The sequence below is a fragment of the Meles meles genome, chromosome 2, assembly GCF_922984935.1.
Source record: "Meles meles chromosome 2, mMelMel3.1 paternal haplotype, whole genome shotgun sequence".
In the NCBI taxonomy this organism is placed as follows: Eukaryota; Metazoa; Chordata; class Mammalia; order Carnivora; family Mustelidae; genus Meles; species Meles meles.
The window spans coordinates 121,734,405-121,753,443 of NC_060067.1; the positions used below are offsets into that span (position 1 = coordinate 121,734,405).

The 19,039-nt window shown below is 37.0% G+C and overlaps 1 protein-coding gene across 5 annotated transcripts in view; it reads left to right on the top strand.

The window, feature by feature from the left end:
* Positions 1 to 17,637, top strand: part of KLHL8 (kelch like family member 8) — a 60,889-nt gene extending 43,252 nt beyond the window's left edge. For all 5 annotated transcript variants that reach the window (XM_045998256.1, XM_045998255.1, XM_045998259.1 and 2 more), the window contains 6 exons: positions 4,847 to 4,990; positions 6,182 to 6,293; positions 13,338 to 13,506; positions 13,721 to 13,880; positions 15,974 to 16,175; positions 16,418 to 17,637. In XM_045998256.1, coding sequence (XP_045854212.1) covers positions 4,847 to 4,990; positions 6,182 to 6,293; positions 13,338 to 13,506; positions 13,721 to 13,880; positions 15,974 to 16,175; positions 16,418 to 16,541 — 911 coding nt within the window. In that variant the 3' untranslated portion in view covers positions 16,542 to 17,637. The remainder of the gene's footprint in view (positions 1 to 4,846; positions 4,991 to 6,181; positions 6,294 to 13,337; positions 13,507 to 13,720; positions 13,881 to 15,973; positions 16,176 to 16,417) is intronic.
* Positions 17,638 to 19,039: the final 1,402 nt, after the last annotated feature.

Here is a 19,039-nt window from a genome sequence, read left to right on the forward strand (position 1 = left end):
TCTATCATTTGTACTTTCAGAATATTTTGTTTGCACTTGCTTTATTTTACTGTGTTGCACTGAAATTTATTTGACGTGTTTTGAGCTCTTCAGAGACAGGTAAATACCTTATTCACGTTTATATTCTAGTGCCAAGGATGGAATGTGACACATATTTTGTGTTTAAATATTACCAGTTTTTGTGTTTTATTGAAAGAAAGGCACTAAATGGGGCCCCTGGCTGACTCAGTTGGAAGAGCAATGGGACTCTTGATCTTGGGGTCATGAATTTAGCCCCATGTTGAGTGTGCAGATTACCAAAAAAATGTTTTAAAAAACTGAAAGGCACTAATTAAATTTCAAATTTGTGTAATAGATTATGTTAGACTCTTAGAATCTGAAGGTCTTAAATTTAAGTAGGCATGCAACTTTTCCTTTATTTGCCACAATTTTCAGACTATATTTTCCTAATAGTTCATGTTCACTTATGTTACTTTTTACAAGTATGAAAAATATATTTGAGGGATGATGGAAAGTCAATGAAAATCCAGGAATTTGGGAAGTGGTACTTTGAACAGAGAGTTTATCTACATTTGTTTTGCTACCCACTATAGTTATCAAATAAAGAGATCTGTGGAATAGCCTAAAAATAACAAAAAAGGGGAGTACTTGATTATGAATTGTGGGATTTTATCTATGTAAAAAAAAATGTGAATGTCATATATGTACCTATGAAAAAGTAGTTCTTCTAAATAAAACTGACCGTTGAACAATACGGGTTTGAACTACATGCATGGGTCTACTTGTATGTGGATTTTTTACAGTACTATAAATGTATTTTCTCTTTTTTTTTTTATTATATTTTCTATTTTAAGTAGGCTCCATGCCCAGCATGGAGCCCAGTGAGGAGCTTGAACTCACAACCCTGAGATCAAGACCTGAGCTGAGGTCAAAGGTCAGATTAACTGACTGAATGACCCAGACACCCCTCTTATGATTTTCTTAATAACATTTTCTTTTCTCTAGCTTACTTTACTGTAAGAATATGGTATATAATACATACATAAAATATGTGTTAACTGACCATGTTACAGCGTGTTAACTAATAGCAGTAGGCTATTAAGTTAAGTTTTGGGGGAGTCAGAAGTTATATGTAGATTTTCGACTACCCAGGAAGTTGGCATCCATTACTCCTGGGTTGTCCAAGTGTTAGCCGTAGTTTAACATGGAAAGGACTGCTATAGGTTGATGTCAAGAATTAAATTTTTTTGAAGTGTTAGGGGTTTTTTAAGTTGTGAATCCTGTTTCAGGAAGTCAAGGTATTTAATTAAATTCCTCTTTAAATTCAATTTTGGGTGCTTGGGTCGCTCAGTGCATTAAAGCCTCTGCCTTCAGCTCAGGTCATGATCCTGGGTTCGTGGGATCGAGCCTCATATCTGGCTCTCTGCTCTGCGGGGAGCCTGCTTCCTCCTCTCTCTCTCTGCCTGCCTCTCTGCCTACTTGTGATCTCTGTCAAATAAATAAATAAATGAAATCTTTAAAAATAAATAAATAAATTCAGTTTAAAATTTAAGCAACACCTTTGCAATCTGATTTATATGTATATAGTAGGCATCTAGCAGACCCTTGTGTACATGATCTCTTACATGATTGTAAGAACTTAGTAGGTTTTAGTGTAGGATTCAATCCTTATTATGAGATAGATGGTGTTATTCCATTTTATGGTTGAAGAGAACTCAGAGAGCATAAAAATATGCCCAAGGCCACACAGAGAAACAGTATAGAAAGGATTTGCATCCTGATCTTTTTGTTTCATTTTTAGCTTTTTTTCTTTCCATTCCATGTTCCTAGGTGAACTGTAAAACTGAAATACTAGTTCCTACTGAAAATCTATTCAATAATTAAGATTGCATTCTGCGATTATAATTGCAGTTGTGCCATTTAAAAGTGTAATTTGGGGGGCGCCTGCGTGGCTCAGTGGGTTAAAGCCTCTGCCTTCAGCTCAGGTCATGATCCCAGTGTCCTGGGATCGAGCCCCTCATCAGGCTCTCTGCTCTGCGGGGAGCCTGCTTCCTCCACTCTCTCTGCCTGCCTCTCTGCCTACTTGTGATTTCTGTCTGTCAAATAAATAAAATATTTTAAAAAAAAGTGTAATTTGGGGCAAATTTCATAATCTCTGAAGGCCTCAGTTTATTTATAAACAATTTAGATTTGCATAATCTTTAAAGCCTCTTATAACTTTAAATTTCTTTGATTTAAGTATTGATTTAGTTGGAAAAGATGACACAAGCAATTTTGTACATTTTTTAATGCCATCATTCAGCAAATATTTATTTAGTACCTACCACATGGCCAGGTTCTGGGTAGGCATTAGAAATGCAGGTGCAGGGCACCTGGGTGGCTCAGTTGGTTAAGCATCTGCCTTTGGCTCAGGTCATGATCCCAGGGTCCTGGGATTGAGTTATGCGTTGGGCTCCCTGCTTAGCAGGAGCCCTGCTTGTGTTCCCTCTCTTGCTGTCTCTCTCTCTGTCAAATAAATAAATAAAACCTTTTTTAAAAAAGCAGATACACATAGAATATAGCCAGCCCTATTTTGAGAGAACTTGCAGTCCAATACAGGGAAATAGACATGTGAATAAATAAATGCAATGAAGTGGTAAAGGGGTGTTGATATATTTATAAGGATAGTGGGGAACACAAAGAGAAGAGTGGTCATTTTTACCTTGGAAGGGTCAGAAAAGGTTTTATAGACAAACCTCAGTCTTAGTTTTGAATAATAAACAGATGTTTTTCTAGGTGGCAGTTAAGAAAAGGGGTATTCAGTTCATTTTTCATCTGTTGAATGCCTAGTACATGCCAGGCACTGGGCTAGCCCTGATTAGTACAAAATGCTTAACACACAGTCTAAACCTATCTTAGGCTCTGGAGACAGATACAGCATAATGGATCATTTCTATACCGTGTTAAGTGAACGATAGTTACCAAAAATTGGCTTTGAAATATCAAGGATGAACACATATATGCATGTTGCAGGAACATAAAGTTTTTTGTTTTTTGTTTTTTGTTTTTTTTAAGATTTTATTCATTTATTTGACAGAGAGAGAGAGAGAGAGAGGTCACAAGTAGGCAGAGAGGCAGGCAGAGAGACAGGAGGAAGTAGACTCCCCGCTGAGCAGAGAGCCCCATGCGGGGCTCGATCCCAGGACCCTGAGACCATGACCTGAGCCGAAGGCAGAGGCTTAACCCACTGAGCCACCCAGGCGCCCCAGGAACATAAAGTTTTAAGAGAAAAAGAGGGAGAAGATCGGATTAGACAGTGCGAGGCCTTTATGCTGTGCTGGGCTTTAACCTGTAGGACAGTGGTTCTCAAAATGTAAAGGAAGTGGTAAGCCCTGGCCCAGCAGCATAAGCATTCCCTTGGGAACTTGTTAGAAAATAAATTCTTGAATCTACCGCATGCCTATTGATTCAGAAACTCTGGAGGTCGGGACCATCAACCTTTGGTTTATGCCTTCCAGGTGATTCTTGAACAACATGGAAGTTTCGATTTTTTTTTTTAAAGATTGCAGTGAAATATGTATAATCTAAAAATTGCCATTTTAAATCTATAATTTAGTGGCATTGGCTAAAGTTTTTAAAAACTACTGATTAATAGAAAGCTGTTGAGTCTTTTAATCTATTCTGTTGAAGGTCTGCAAGCAAAAAGACTACTAAGTGATAAAGGACAGGATTTTGCAGTAGTTGTAATAGCAGATGAAGGCCTGAACTACAGCAGCGGCAGGGGAATTGTGAGGGAGAGGGAGGGCAGGGCACCTCAGGGAAGGAAGAGGTTTCAGGTAGGTGAGGAAGAGAGCATTTGAGTATGTTGGGTTTGAGGTGCCTGTGGGACGTCAAGTGGAAATGTGGCTTAGATGTGTTGCTTGGAAGGCTAATTATGATACAGATGGAATTTAAAATCAAGGAATGTTCTTTTCCTGTGTGAACATGAAGTATGTGAGAAGCAGGCAAAGGATGAAACATGGAAAACATAGGAAAGAAAAATTATTGCAGACAGAGGAGACTTTGGTATTATGGAAATCAAGAGAGTTTAAGAAATTTTCCAGAAAGAAGGGTGATCAACAGATCGAGTTGCATTAGTATTCAAGAAGAAATTAATTTAAGGGGCCCCTGGGTGGCTCAGTTGGTTAGGCATCTGCCATCAGCTCCACGTCAGGTTACCTGCTCAGTGGGGAGCTTGCCTCTCCCTCTGCTGCTCTCCCTGCTCATGCTCTCTCTCTCACGCTCTAGCTCACTCTCTCAAATAAATAAATAAAATCTTAAAAAAAAGAAAAAGAAATTAAGAGTTTATTGGATGTAGTTTTGACCTTAGCAAGAGCAATTTAACAGAGTGGGTGAAGATCTAAACCATTCTATTATGGGATGTTAGCAGAGATAGCTGAGGTATCGTGTTCTTTGAGAAATTCAGATAAGGTGAAAAAAGAAAATTGGGTTTTTAGTAACATGATGACATTGAAGTTATCCAAATAACTCATTTTTTTTAGCAGTTCTTCAAAATTTTGACTTCCTGGGGCGCCTGGGTGGCTCAGTGGTTTAAGCCGCTGCCTTCGGCTCAGGTCATGATCTCAGGGTCCTGGGATCGAGTCCCACGTCGGGCTCTCTGCACTGAAGGGAGCCTGCTTCCCTCTCACTCTCTCTGCCTGCCTCTCTGCCTACTTGTGATCTCTCTCTGTCAAAATTAATAAATAAAATCTTTAAAAAAAAAAAAAATAAAAAAAAAAAAAATTTTGACTTCCTAAGTATTTTTTCCACACTAATTAAAAATTAGGGAGCTATAATTCTGATCTGTATTTTCTGGCTTTACCTTTAGGTGTGCTGTTTTGTGTAGGTGGTCGAGGTGGATCTGGTGACCCCTTTCGTAGTATTGAATGCTATTCTATCAGCAAAAACAGTTGGTTTTTTGGGCCAGAAATGAATAGTCGAAGGCGACATGTGGGTGTAATCTCTGTGGAAGGTAGGTCCATTATTGTCTTAAGTCATAGCACATGATGATAACACTCTTTTAAATATTTAAACTTTGAGAATTTCTATAAGAAAGTTGCTAAATGGCTGCTTTTGGCTCAGGTCATGATCCCAGCGTCCTAGGATTGAGTCCCACATCGGGCTCCTTGCTCAGCGGGGAGCCTGCTTCTCCCTCTGCCTCTGCCTGCCACTCTGTCTGCCTGTGCTTATGCTCTCTGACAAATAAATAAATAAAATCTTTAAAGAAAAAAAAAAAAGAAAGTTGCTAAAATTATAAAATGTTTTACTATGTCACTAAGATATTTGTGTGGTGAATATTTACTTGCCTTATGCCCATAGATGCTCAGTGAACAATCTCTTGCATGTAGGTGTTTATTGGGAGAGGAATATTAGGGAACAGGGAGTTAAAATAAAGAGTTAAACTTTTCTGAGTTATATTTGCAAAATAATCAAACTAAAAGTATTGAACTCAAATAATACATATCAGCTTTTCTATACCTAATTATTATTGAAATGAGATTTTTTTTTTCAACTGGTTACTGAAATGAAATAATTACAGAACCATGGGTAAACTGTTGGGGACTTTAAAAAAGTAACTTTTTTTCTGATTATAGGAGTGTAAATTCTTTTTTGGGGGGGGGAATATGAAAACATTCTAATAAAAAGTAAAAATCATCTGTAATCTAAATACCCAGAAATAGTCACAGTTGACATTTGTGTATGTAACCTTTAACATTATTTATGTGTATTTTTAATAACTTCATTTAGAAAATTTGATCATACTGAATTGAATTTTGTATTTTTTCATATAACATTGAGCATTTTTAAATTTTACTAAACATTCTTTGAAACCATGGTTAGTGATTTCATCTATGTAATAAAAAGTTGGGAAACAAAGGTAGGAAGAATAAAGGTTTGAGCATTTAAATAACTTCATATAGAACATCATGTTCTATAATTTATAATATAATAAAATGTTCCCAACATTTTATTAAGTAGAAGTTTACAATTATTTTTATTTGACTATTTAAGTGACATTATTCATGATGTTGAACAGAAGAATATTTGTTGAAAATTATCATGCTATTCTAATTATATGTTGATCTCATGTGTACATTATCTATATAAATAATTATCAATTTACTTACTTGGAATCAAATGAAAATGCTCCTCTGTTTGACAGGTAAAGTGTACGCAGTTGGTGGACATGATGGAAATGAACATTTAGGTAGCATGGAGATGTTTGATCCTTTCACTAATAAATGGATGATGAAGGCATCAATGAACACAAAGAGGTGAATTAGCATGGAAATTTTTTTGATTTATTGGTGGAAAATAAAGCTTCCAATAATTGAAAGGGCTAATTTTCTACTTTTTATGTTTTTAGAAACTTTAAATACTGCCTTAAACACATTGTTAAATTTAGCATCCAATGTGATGCTGTTATAACTTTTTATAATTTCTTTCTTGAGAATGTATTTTATATTTTAGAATATAGTAACAAATAACATAGTTTCCACATAACCTGAGCCTGAACATTGATTTTTTTTTAATTTTGAAATAATTTTAGACTTAGGGAAAATTGCAAAAATAACAGAGTTCCTACATACCAGTGATTCTCAACAAAAGATGATTTTTGCCTCCTCTGTAGAACACTTGCCAATATCTGGAGGCATTTTTGGTTGTCAAAGTTTGGGAGTGGGGATGTTGGGGGAATGGCTGCTGCCATCTAGATGGGAGAGGCCATGGATATTGCTAAAAATCCTGTAGTGCACAAGAAAGCCCTCCACAGCAAAGAATTTTCCCCATCCCAAATTTTAGTAGTGCTGAGATAGAGAAATCCTGCTGTATACTCTTAACCCAGCTCCCCTAATGTTGACATCTTACACCATCATAATACAATTATCAGGAAACTAAAATTAATACAGTGGTATTAGTTAATATAAATCTTATTCAACTTTTGCCAGTTTTTCCACATATTCCTATGCTTTGAATTGGGTTTTCTTGTCGAATTATATTGCCTGTTAATATAATACAATGTAAGTAGTAGCAGAGATGGTAGGTGTTTTTGTCCTATTTATTTATTTAAAGATTTTATTTATTTATTTGTCAGAGAGAGAGAGGGAGAGAGGCAAGCACAGGCAGACAGAGGCAGAGGGAGAAGGCGGTTTCCTGCGGATCAAGGAGCCCGAGGTGGGACTTGATCCCAGGACACTGGGATCATGAACTGAGCCAAAGGCAGCTGCTTAACCAACTGAGCCACCCAGGCGTCCCTGTCTTTTTTTTAAAGATTTTATTTATTTATTTATTTGACAGAGACAGTGAGAGAGAGAACACAAGCAGGGGGAGTGGGAGAGGGAGAAGCAGGCTTCCCGCCAAGCAGGGAGCCTGATGTGGGGCTCAGTCCCAGGACCCTGGGATCATGATCTGAGCCGAAGGCAGAAGGCTATCAACTGAGCCAATCAGGGGCCCCCATTTTGTCTTATTTTTTTATCTTAGTGGAAATGTCTCTAATGTTTCTCTATTAAATGAGAAACTGGATTTAGGACTAAGGCATAGGTACTTTAACATACTAAGAAAATACCCCTCAGGGCACCTGGGTGGTTCAGTTAAGGGTCTGCCTTTAGCTCAGGTCCTGATCCCAAGATAGTGGGATCAAGTCCCCCTTGGGACTCCATGCTCAGCAGAGTCTGCTTCTGCTCCTCCCCACTGCCTGTGCTCTCTCACTCTCAGTTTCTCTCAAATAGATAAATAAATTCTTTCAAAAAATAGCCCTAGGGTGCCTGGGTGGCTCAGTGGTTTAAGCCGCTGCCTTCGGCTCAGGTCATGATCTCAGGGTCCTGGGATCGAGTCCCGCATCGGGCTCTCTGCTCGGCAGGGAGCCTGCTTCCCTCTCACTCTCTCTGCCTGCCTCTCTGCCTACTTGTGATCTCTCTCTGTCAAATAAATAAATAAAATCTTTAAAAAAAAAAAATAGCCCTAATTTTTTACTCATTCTTTATTAGCATTAAATATGAATAATTTTCATCTACGGTAAATTGAAATATATGTTGATAAGTGGATTAGTCTAAAGAAGAGGAATATTTTCCATAACATGACTTAGTGAATGTTGACTAGAATTTTTTTAATGACTTGAATATCAAATTTTCAGATATCTTAAGGCGAATGGATAGCTAATATTTGATCAAATCAAGATTCAAAAGCATAGGGCTCCTGGGTGGCTCAGTGGGTTAAAGCCTCTGCCTTCAGCTCAGGTCATGATCTCAGGGTCCTGGGATCAAGCCCCATATTGGGCTCTTTGCTCAGCGGGGAGCCTGTTTCCCTCTCACTCTCTGCCTGCCTCTCTGCCTACTTGTGATCTCTCTCTCTGTGTTAAATAAATAAATAAAATCTTAAAAAAGAAAGAAAGAAAATTAACCACATTTTCTTTATCCATTTATCTATCGATGGGATACCTGGGATGCTTCCATAGTTTGACTATTGTAAATGATGTTGTAATGAACATAGGGATGCATATATCCCTTTGAATTAGTGTTTTCATATTCTTTGGGTGAATACCCAGTAGTGGATCTTAGGGTAGTTCTATTTTTAATTTTTTAAGGAACTTCCATACTTTGTTTCACAGTGGCTGCATGAGTTTGCATTCCCACCAGCAACGCACAAAGGGTTCCTCTTTCTCCACATCCTTGCTGATAGTGTTGTTTCTTGTGTTTTTTATTTTAGCCATTCTGAGAGGTATGAGATAGTATCTCATTGTGGTTTTCATTTGCATTTCCCTGATAATAAGTGATGTTGAGCATCTTTTTATCTGTTAGCCATCTGGATGTCTTCTTTGGGAAAATGTCTACTCATGTCTTGCTCCCATTGTTTGGGTTTGGGGTGTTGAGTTTGATAAGTTCTTTATAGATTTTGTATACCAGCTCTTTATTGGTAAGTCATTTGTAAACATCTTCTCCCATTCAATAGGTTGCCTTTGAGTTTTGTTTATTGTCTCCTTTGCTGTGCAGAAGCTTTTTATTTTGATGTAGTCCCTATAGTTTATTTTTCCTTTGTTTCCCTTGCCTTAGGAGACATATCTAGAAAGATGTTGCTATGATCAGTGTCAGAAAATACTGCCTTTGCTTTCTTCTAGGATTTTTATGGTTTCAGGTCTCACACATAAATTCTTAATCCACTTTTAATTTATTTTTGTGTCTGGTGAAAGAAAGTGGACCAGTCTTACTCTTTTGCATGCTGCTGTCTGGTTTTCCCAACACCATTTGTAGACAAGACTGTTTTTTTCCATTGCATACTCTTTCCTCCTTTGACAGAGATTAATTGACCATATCATTGTGGGTTTATTTCTTGGCTCTCTGTTCTGTTCCAGTGACCTATATTTCTCTTTTTATGCCAGTACCATACTGTTTTGATTACTGCATATTTGTAATATAACTTGCAGTCTGGAATTGTGACACCTCCAGTTTTCTTTTTCAAGATTGCTCTGGCTATTCAGGGTCTTTCATGGTTCCATACAAATTTTAGGATTGTTTGTTCTAGTTCTGTGAAAAATGCTATTGCTATTTTGATACAGAGTGCATTAAATCTGTAAATTGCTTTGAGTAGGATAGACATTTTAACAATTTGTTTTTACCCATGAACATGGAATATCTTTCCATTTTTGTTGTCTTAAATTTCTTTCAACATTGTTTTATAGTTTTCAGAGTAATAGGTTTTTCACTATTTCTGGTTAGGTTTATTCCTAGGTATTTTATTCTTTTTGGTGCAGTTGTAAACAAGATTGTTCTCTTAATTTCTCTTTCTGGTGCTTCATTATTAGTGTATAGAAATGCAACAGGGGCTCCTGGATGGCTCAGTCAGTTAAGTGTCTTGATTCTTGATTTCAACTCAGGTCATGATCTCATGGGTTTACTTCTGTAGATCTTTTTTTTTTTTTTTTTTTTAAGACTTTATTTATTTGAAAGTAAGCATGAGCACAGGAGGGAGAGGGAGAAGCAGACTCCTGCTGAGCAGGGAGCCTGATGTGGGGCTCAATCCCAGGGCCCCGAGATCATGACCTGAGCTGAAGTCAGCCGCTTAATGGCTGAGCCACCCAGGTGCCCCAAGGGCAATAATTCTAAGTGTAGGGTAAGTAAGGTTGCTTGAGAATGGGGAAAATCTTAAGGAAGTTCCATTTAAATTAAGATCTGAAGGAGTAGAAGAATTTATCCTAGGTAAGTATTGGTGGGTAGAAGGGTAATGGGTGGAAAGAAATGAAGTCTGAAAATCTGGAGGTCAACATGAACAGAGAATATAAAGGAAGTCCAGTATGGTGAATGGTGTGAAAAATAAGGCTGAAATATTAGGAAAGGTTGAGGGACACCTGGGTGGCTCAGTTGGTTAAGTGGCTGCCTTCAGTTCAGGTCTTGATCCCAGCCAGGGTCATAAGATCAAGTCCTGCATCAGGCTCCTTGCTCTGCAGGGAGACTGCTTCTCCCTTCTCTCTACCTGCCTCTCCTCCTGCTTGTGCTCTCTCTCTCTCTGTGTGTCAAATAAATAAATAAAAACTTTAAAGAAAAAAATAGGAAAGGGTGAGGGTCTTTCAGGTTTGCCAAGAGTTTATCTGGTGAGCTTTCTCTCTCTCTCTCTCTCTCTCTCTTTCACACACACACACACACACACACACACACACACACACACACACAACTTTTTAATAGCAGGGGATTGAAATGGAGAAAGGACTTAAGGAGGACCAGAGTGAAAACAGTTTGAGAGACCAAGAGGGTTATTGTAATATTTTAGTCAAGAAATAATGGTGGCTTGGACTAAAGTAGGAAAAAATGGGATACAAAGGACATATTTGAGAGATAATTTGGAAGTATACAATCAAGATTTTATGATAATTAGATGTGGAAGGTGAAAAGAACAAGAAGCAAGGATGATCCTTCAGGTTTTGGCTTAAGTAGTCGGATATGGGTAGCGGTACAGTTTCCTGTGTTAGGAAAAAAAAGATAACAGGATAAAATTTTTGTTTCCCTTGTGATGGGTGTATTCATTTTCTATTGCTCTGAAACGATTTACCCCACACTTAGCATCTTAAAACAGTACCTGTTTATTAAAGCTCACAGTTCCATAGGTAAGAAGTTCGGCAGGTTTGACTGAGTTTTCCATTTAGGGTCTTACAAGGCCAAAATCAAGGTGTTGGGTAGGATAAGCTGTTATCTGGAGGTTCTGGGGAAGAATCTACTTCCAAGGTCATTTAGGTTATTGATAGAACTCTGTTCCTTGAGACTGTGGGACTAAATTTTTATTTTTACTGGCTGTTGCCAGGTGTCACTCTCAATTCCTAGAAGCCACTTTCAGGTCCTTTCCAGGTGCTCCTCTCTGTCTTTAGACAAGCAGTGGGATGCAGAATCCATCTCATTCTTTGAGTTTTTGAGTTGTCTCTGCTACCAGCTGGAGAAACCTCTCTAATAGGGCTTGTGTAATTAGATTAGGACCATTCAAGTAATCTCCTTTTTGCCATATAATGTAATAAAATCATGGGAGTAAAACTAGAGGGTGAATATACTGGGGGTGGGGGGTTACATCTTAAAATTTGCCTATCACAGGGAAGTAGGCATGAGTTTCATCTAAAGTTAAGGTTGAAGAGGGGTGCCTTGCTGGCTCATTTGGTTAAGCATCTGACTCTTGATTTCAGCTCAGGTCATGATCTCAGGGTCAAGAGGGAGCCTGCTTAAGATTCTCTCTCCCTCATCCTCTGTTTCTCCCCTCCCACCCCCGCCACCCGCACCTCTCTTACTTGCAAAAAAGTAATGTTGAAGAGCTAGCATGACAGATTTAAGGTAGAAGTTGGATATATGTCTGGAAATACACATTTGAGTTATCATAAATCCATGGAAAGAATGAGGTTGCCTTGGGAGAGAGTGTAAAATTGGTAAGAGACCTTAGGCAACTTCATAATTTAATGATGGGGTAGAGAGGAAGGCACTGATAAAGGAAACAAATAGCACCAGCCAGAGATGTAGGGGGAAATTCAAATGTATGATTTCAAGAAAATCAAGAAGGTTTTGAGGAGTAGGAAATAACATTAGTTATTTTGGTTTGGGATGGTGATGGGGAGAGAGAAGGAGGGACATTTACTAGGTACATGTCCGTCATTATATAACACCTGTATGTTCTAGAGTGCACACACATGTTCACACACCTGCAAATTTTTATAGCCACAGTATTTTATGTGTCATTGCTCTGACTGAAGAGAAAAGAGATTAGGGGGATTGAAAATGAGTAACAAACTTACCCTTAAGAATCCTCCCTAGGGGAACGCCTCGGTGGCTCAGTTGGTTAAGCAACTGCCTTCGGCTCAGTTCATGATCCCAGGGTCCTGGGATCGAGTCCCACATCGGGCTCCAGGCTCAGCGGGCAGCCTGCTTCTCTCTCTGCCTCTGGCTGCCTCTCTGCCTGCTTGTGCGCGCTCTCGCTCTCTCTCTGACAAATAAAATCTTAAAAAAAAAAAAAAGAATCCTTCTTAGGATTCTCTTTGGTAAACTTAGAATCTCGGTTGACCAGCTGCACTCTCCAGGAATATAGCTAATACATAGCTCTAAATATGGGCCAGTCACTGTTCTAAGTGCTTTACCTATATTATCTCTGCATCACAAATGGGTTACAGATGAAGAAGCATGGTAGAAGTGTATAAAGTACACTGTCCAAAGTACATACCAAGTTAGTGGCAGTTTATAGTTTTAGAATAGTTTAATTTTTATTGCTGTGCTTTTAAAGAAATTGATAGAATTTTTTTCTGATCACCATTACAGTGAATTAGCGTTTAAGAGGGCTAAGTCTCCCTCTTTCCAAGAAGAGATAAAAATGCCTTTCAGAAGTAAAGCAATGTGATGTAAAGCTTGTAATATAAAAATTAATGTTCTTTTGTGTGGTACTATGAAACCCTGCATTAAAACACGTGCTCAGCAATGACTTGATTTTAGAAATGAGATTGACTTCTGACCTCTACAGCAAAACATTTCTGCCAATTCATTAATCTCTCATTAGGTGATGTTTTACTGTTGAATGTTTTGGACTCCATTTATATTATTTTGTTGGGTTTCACTTTATTTCATTTGAGTTTTAAAGTAACCTGCGTAGACTGTGTGTTATAAAACTCCAGAGGGCACTGTTCACATACAGTCCCACAGTTTGGCAACCTTGTAGCCACCTATTCAGAAGCTCTGATAAATCTAAAAATAATGGGGAAGAAAACCTCACTGAAGTTAACAAAGTAAATGACTTCCTTTAGCATATTTTTACTACCTTTTTTCTGAAAACAAAACCAGATGCTAAAGTATGTTTTATTGTCTTTGCAGGCGAGGTATTGCCTTGGCCTCCTTGGGAGGTCCAATTTATGCAATTGGTGGGTTAGATGACAACACTTGCTTCAATGATGTAGAAAGATATGACATAGAATCTGATCAGTGGAGTACAGTGGCACCAATGAATAGTCCTCGTGGAGGAGTTGGCTCTGTGGCTCTTATAGTAAGTTATGTGGCCGTTTGCTCATGGATTACATTGTATGACAGCCCTAATAAAGAAGGTCTGCGATAGTCCTATCTCCAGGTTGCAGATAATGATTGTATACCATATTATCTCATGAAACACTGCTTTCTTACACATTCTGGTCTACTGATAGGACCACATATAATTCAATTCAAAGTCTAATGTCACATGTTTTTATTTTTCCCTCCTTTAGAACCATGTTTATGCAGTAGGTGGCAATGACGGAGTAGCTTCTTTGTCTAGTGTGGAGAGGTATGATCCACATCTGGATAAGTGGATAGAAGTTAAAGAAATGGGTCAACGGAGAGCAGGCAATGGAGTTAGTGAGCTCCATGGTTGCTTGTACGTTGTTGGTGAGTGGATGGTATTTGTTTTAGTTTACTTAGTTTAATTTATTGCAGTATATACAGTGATAGTGTCAAAGACAACACAAATTATATTGGATTTAGGCTCAAATGGAATAGTCCTAAGATTTGCTTTCAAATTACTAAGGTTCACCTTCATGTTTTTTGTTTACGCCTTCATCTTTCATATTTAAAATTTCTACCTTCATATTTTTACTAGGAGTTGCAAATATATCTAAAGTAGAGGATTATATTTAAATAAGATATGTATTTTTTAATGTAAAGACACAAATGTGCTTTGCTAAAATCTTTAAAGATTTAAGAAATTTGTTTCTCATCTTCATTTCACGGGAATTATGTTGACTCCTTTAAGCAAAGCAATGGATATTTCATATGCATAATGGCTGTTGGCATCTCTACCTTGCTTTTTACTTACTGAATTGCAGAATTGGAAGGAACCATAGGCAGTGCTTTCTCAACCTTTAATATGCATATGAATATTCTGAAGATACTGTTAAACTCAGGAGAGGAGCCCAGATTCTGTATTTCTAAGGCTCCCAAGTATAATCAGTGCTGCTTCTGGTTCATTCAGCACACTTTCAGTAGCAAGGTTTTAAAGATATGAGATGGGAATAATGATGAGAATTATTAATGAGAACTAATGAGAATTACCTTTGAGAGAATTATTAGAATAGAGATAATATACAGGAAGCATCTCAAACTGCATCTGGTACTCTGTAGTTACCCTTGTAAAATGGGTGGCAATATTGTGATTAGTAATTCCCTCCTTTACAGAAAAATTGTTCAGAGAGGTTGTAACTAGCATATGTCACACTTAGGTTGTTGTAAACTGTTTGGTATTACATAACTTACAGTTCTTGATAAGAGAGTGTGGGATGTTATTAGCATTGAAATATCTGCAAGAAATAGAAGTAATGCTGAATATTCCAGTGCTTATGTGTATTAAAAGAAATAACTTAATTTACCTTTAGATCTTGTCTGATCCTTACAGCTCTGTGAGGTAGCAAAGATTCAGCCTGAATAAATTACTACATCGTCACATGCCTTCTAAACCAGTGACAAAGCTGGAATTTGAACTTGGGTCTTTGAGAAACCACAGTTCTTGCAATACACAGTTGTTACATCTCACAGCTCCCTATTTAGGAGAACTAAACCCTTTATTATAATGAAAATGTGTTTTGTGGTGAGGATACTACTGTACACATTTGTTGATATTTATCGAATTATACGCATAAAATTGGTGAATTTTAGTTCAATTAAATTGATTTAATTAAACCCATTAGAGAAGTTAACTGTTGTGTGTTGTTTTTTTTTTACTGACCTTGTTTCTGAATAGACTGATCATAATAGCAACACTTCCTGTCCTCAGGAAAATAGGCTTAGTTGCTAAAGAGAGTTACTACTCATGTAGACTGAGATGGAGTCTAAAAAGAGGCACACTTATATGTAAGGGAAGGAACACTGTCCAAATAATAGTCTCTGTAACCCTTAGGAATATATTAAGTAGCATTGTTAGAATGATGTAGAGAGAGAACTGTCATCTAGATTATGTAGCATGAAGATGTAGTTTTGGCAAAAATTGGTGAGAATTCAGTCATAGCCATCTCTGTAATTATGATGACAATTACAGTATTAGGGGAAGCAGTTGGAAAACTTTTGAGTCAAATGATTTCAGTGGTATTTTAGTCTCTTCTCAGGCCCTCTTACTATTTAGAAAGTATAATATACAACGTATACACAGAGAAGGAATCTCAGTACTGTCTTAGATCCCTCTAGGAAGTGAAGGACAAATTAGGAATATTTGTGGGTTTTTTCTTCTCCAAAATTATCTGCTTAGATATGGGGACTTCAGTTTTTTCTATTTTAAGATTTTTAATCTTAGTATTGAGGTAAAATACTAAGTTATCTTGAATTGTAGAAAAATGTCTAATAGGAGTTGTGGGGTGAATTTTTTCCCCGATTTTCTCTTTTCTAAAATGTTTTTAAAGGATTGGGTTGTAGAAGCTATTGCATTGAGGTTTAATAAGTTAATTTCTGTGACATGTACTATTTTTTAAAATCTTTTTTATATATATATATAGGTGGTTTTGATGATAATTCTCCTCTGAGTTCAGTTGAGCGGTATGATCCTCGGAACAACAAATGGGATTATGTAGCAGCACTTACCACTCCCAGGGGTGGAGTGGGGATTGCAACAGTGATGGGCAAAATCTTTGCAGTTGGTGGGCATAACGGCAATGCGTACTTAAATACAGTGGAAGCATTTGATCCAGTGCTGAATAGGTAATTTTCATGTTTCCTGTATGCTTTAATGGGATCTTCCAATAACAGATTATTCCAGAGTGCTAAAATACTACTAGACATAGCTATTAATATAAAACATTAGGGATATCTTATCTCCCTGAGGAAACTTGCTGTCTTTCAGTCCCAGTAATAGGGAGTTTTTAGCTATGGTTGTTGGTATTTTGAGTATAGTAAATCATGCTTTGTTTTAAGATAACATACTTTTTCCTCTGTCTTTTCAGGTGGGAGCTGGTTGGATCTGTGTCTCACTGCAGAGCTGGAGCAGGTGTAGCTGTGTGTGCCTGTTTAACCAGCCAAATTCGAGATGTAGGTCATGGATCCAATAATGTGGTTGATTGTATGTGATTTGAGTTCCGGCCACCAACAATTTAGTCATAATTGATATGCAAGAAGGACAACCAGGATTTTGTATGACCACCTTTGAACAGTTTTCACTACTGCTGGAGTCTTATTTTAAATGAAAACTGTTGTATTGTGACTAAGTGCAACATTTAGAATGGTAGCTGAAGATCTATTGTAATAAAAGTAAATTTGATATTTCCCACTTTAGCAAATAATGGGGTAGGGAAGAAAAACAATCTAACCTGAAACCATACCTCCTCTGAAAAATGTTTAAAGTAGTACCAGAACCTTGAAATCCCTCTTTAAAGACCTTTGAATAAATCAAAATGTAAAATAGAATCATTTCCATTTTACCTGAGTTTTACCTTTTCTTTTGCCTAACGGTGTTAACTGTAGGCAGTGGACTTCTCCTAGAGGGAGATTAGAACCAAGTCTTCAACACAAGTATATCAGGACACATAAAAGACCTGCTCCTTTTGAAGATCATTTCTACTTCGTGCTGATGAATTTATGCCTTGCTTTTTTTCTAGATGTCGATTTTTCAATTTCTTGGATATTTATAGAAGTAGAAAAAATGTTTACTCTTTTTCAGTGTCACTTGGCTGAATTTTCAGAAGCTTTATGGGAGTGCTGTAAGAAGCCCTTAATTACAGTTTGACTTATTTCGGGTACCAAATACCTACCAGAACTAATCCCATCTGAATAAGTCTATACTTGTATTTTTTCATCTCATGCAAAAAGGACTTGTTTCATATTAGCAAAAATTGAACCAGAAGAAATATTACAGGAGAAGTCTTTAGAGTTGATATTATTCTAGTGCCCCATTGAGAGACCTTGAGAAGAAATGGTGCTGATTACAGGACTCCCTGAGAGGAATCTGAAAATATGTCTCTTGTTTGATTTAATCATTTGATTTCGAGCCTAGGATTATTACCTTTCCATTTTGCTCTTTTCCACCATCTTGGTTTAAAAAAAACCTGGAATTTGGATGTATTTATTATCAGAAAATGAATGCATTTTTACAAAAATTCTTTATAGATTATGGTTTACTGATTAGTTCAAATCCATTATTACCAATAAAAGATACTGTTACTAAAAACAGAGCCACATTGAAATTTACTGTTTTTTTCTGTTTAATCACCTTCAGTATATTTATTGAACTTCAATTGAAAATATTTCTGTGCATTAATTTGAAGCCAGAATATTGATAAACCTACTGATTTAACAGTTCTTTGTGGTTTTAGCCAATATTATAAAATGGCTTAGTCATTATATGTAAATATTTGTGTGACTATTTATGAAGAATATTAAAATATTCTGTTTTGTATTTGGAATGCACTTTGGTACCTCTCTTCCAGGCTTCCTTGAATTTTCCTGTAATCATGCCTCCCAATTTAATGTAGTTCACTGCTGGTTCACAAGGAAGCTGGGGTATTGAGGAACCCAGCCAGCCAGCTCTGAAGTTGATTGCCTGTTAACTCTGATGGTCCTCGTTAAAAGGTAGCCTGGGCTTGTCAGCATAGTAGAGTAGAAAGCCACATTACAAAAGCCAGTGTCTATTGAGTTTATTAGACCAAAAAAAGAAAAAAATAAATTGTAAGAGGCTCTCAGGCTAACAGATAAAGGTCTTTCATGAAGCAGATTTAAAAGTTCCCAAATTACGCCACTTTCTGCTGTCAGCAGCCTATAGGCAAGGTCATAAGTCTTTGCTGGATTTGAATCAGTGTTCTCTTGCATAGCTATAACCATATTTCAGGCATTCCTCAAAACATTTAACTCTCTAGCACTCACCGGACTGGTTACAGTTAGTTGGGTGTGGAGCATAAATGTCAGCACCTGGCTTCAGCTGTCTCTCTTGTGTCTGATGGAACTCTTGTGTTAAACTGCTTGTCTGGCTATGGTTACTAGTAGGTTTGTTATATTTATTTTGTGGAAGAGAAGATCATGGTCTTGTTGTTTCTAAGATAATTTAAAATGGTTTTTTTCTTTAACATATTTCTGCTTTTCACATTTGCAGAATTTGGGAACATATAGGTATTAAATTTCTTTTTTTAAGGTGTTAAATTTCTATTTCTGGTTTTTACTATACCGTAGTCATCTAACATCCTAACATACCCTAGCTACCTATAAAATAGGAACTACTCATAAGGGAAATAAAGTGAAGTGCAGAAAACATGTTGGCTATCTGTTATATTATGTGTAGATCATTAGAAGCAGAGTTTGGAAGGACCTGACAATGGTTATGAAAAGATAAATAGTGGAACCAATATTCACAATTTATTAAAAGCATTCATGTAAAATGAGAATTATGCTGAAGGAATCAATGCAGTTGAAAGATGGTTAAATTCATAGGAATAAAGAGATGACATTATTAAAAGAATATGGCTACTTAATTGTGAGGCCTTTCATATTAACCTCAGATGTTAGTAAGAAAAGTGAAAAGTGAAACAAAATTTTGAAATGATAGATGGGAGAAAAAGAAAAAGTGAAAATTTCCATAT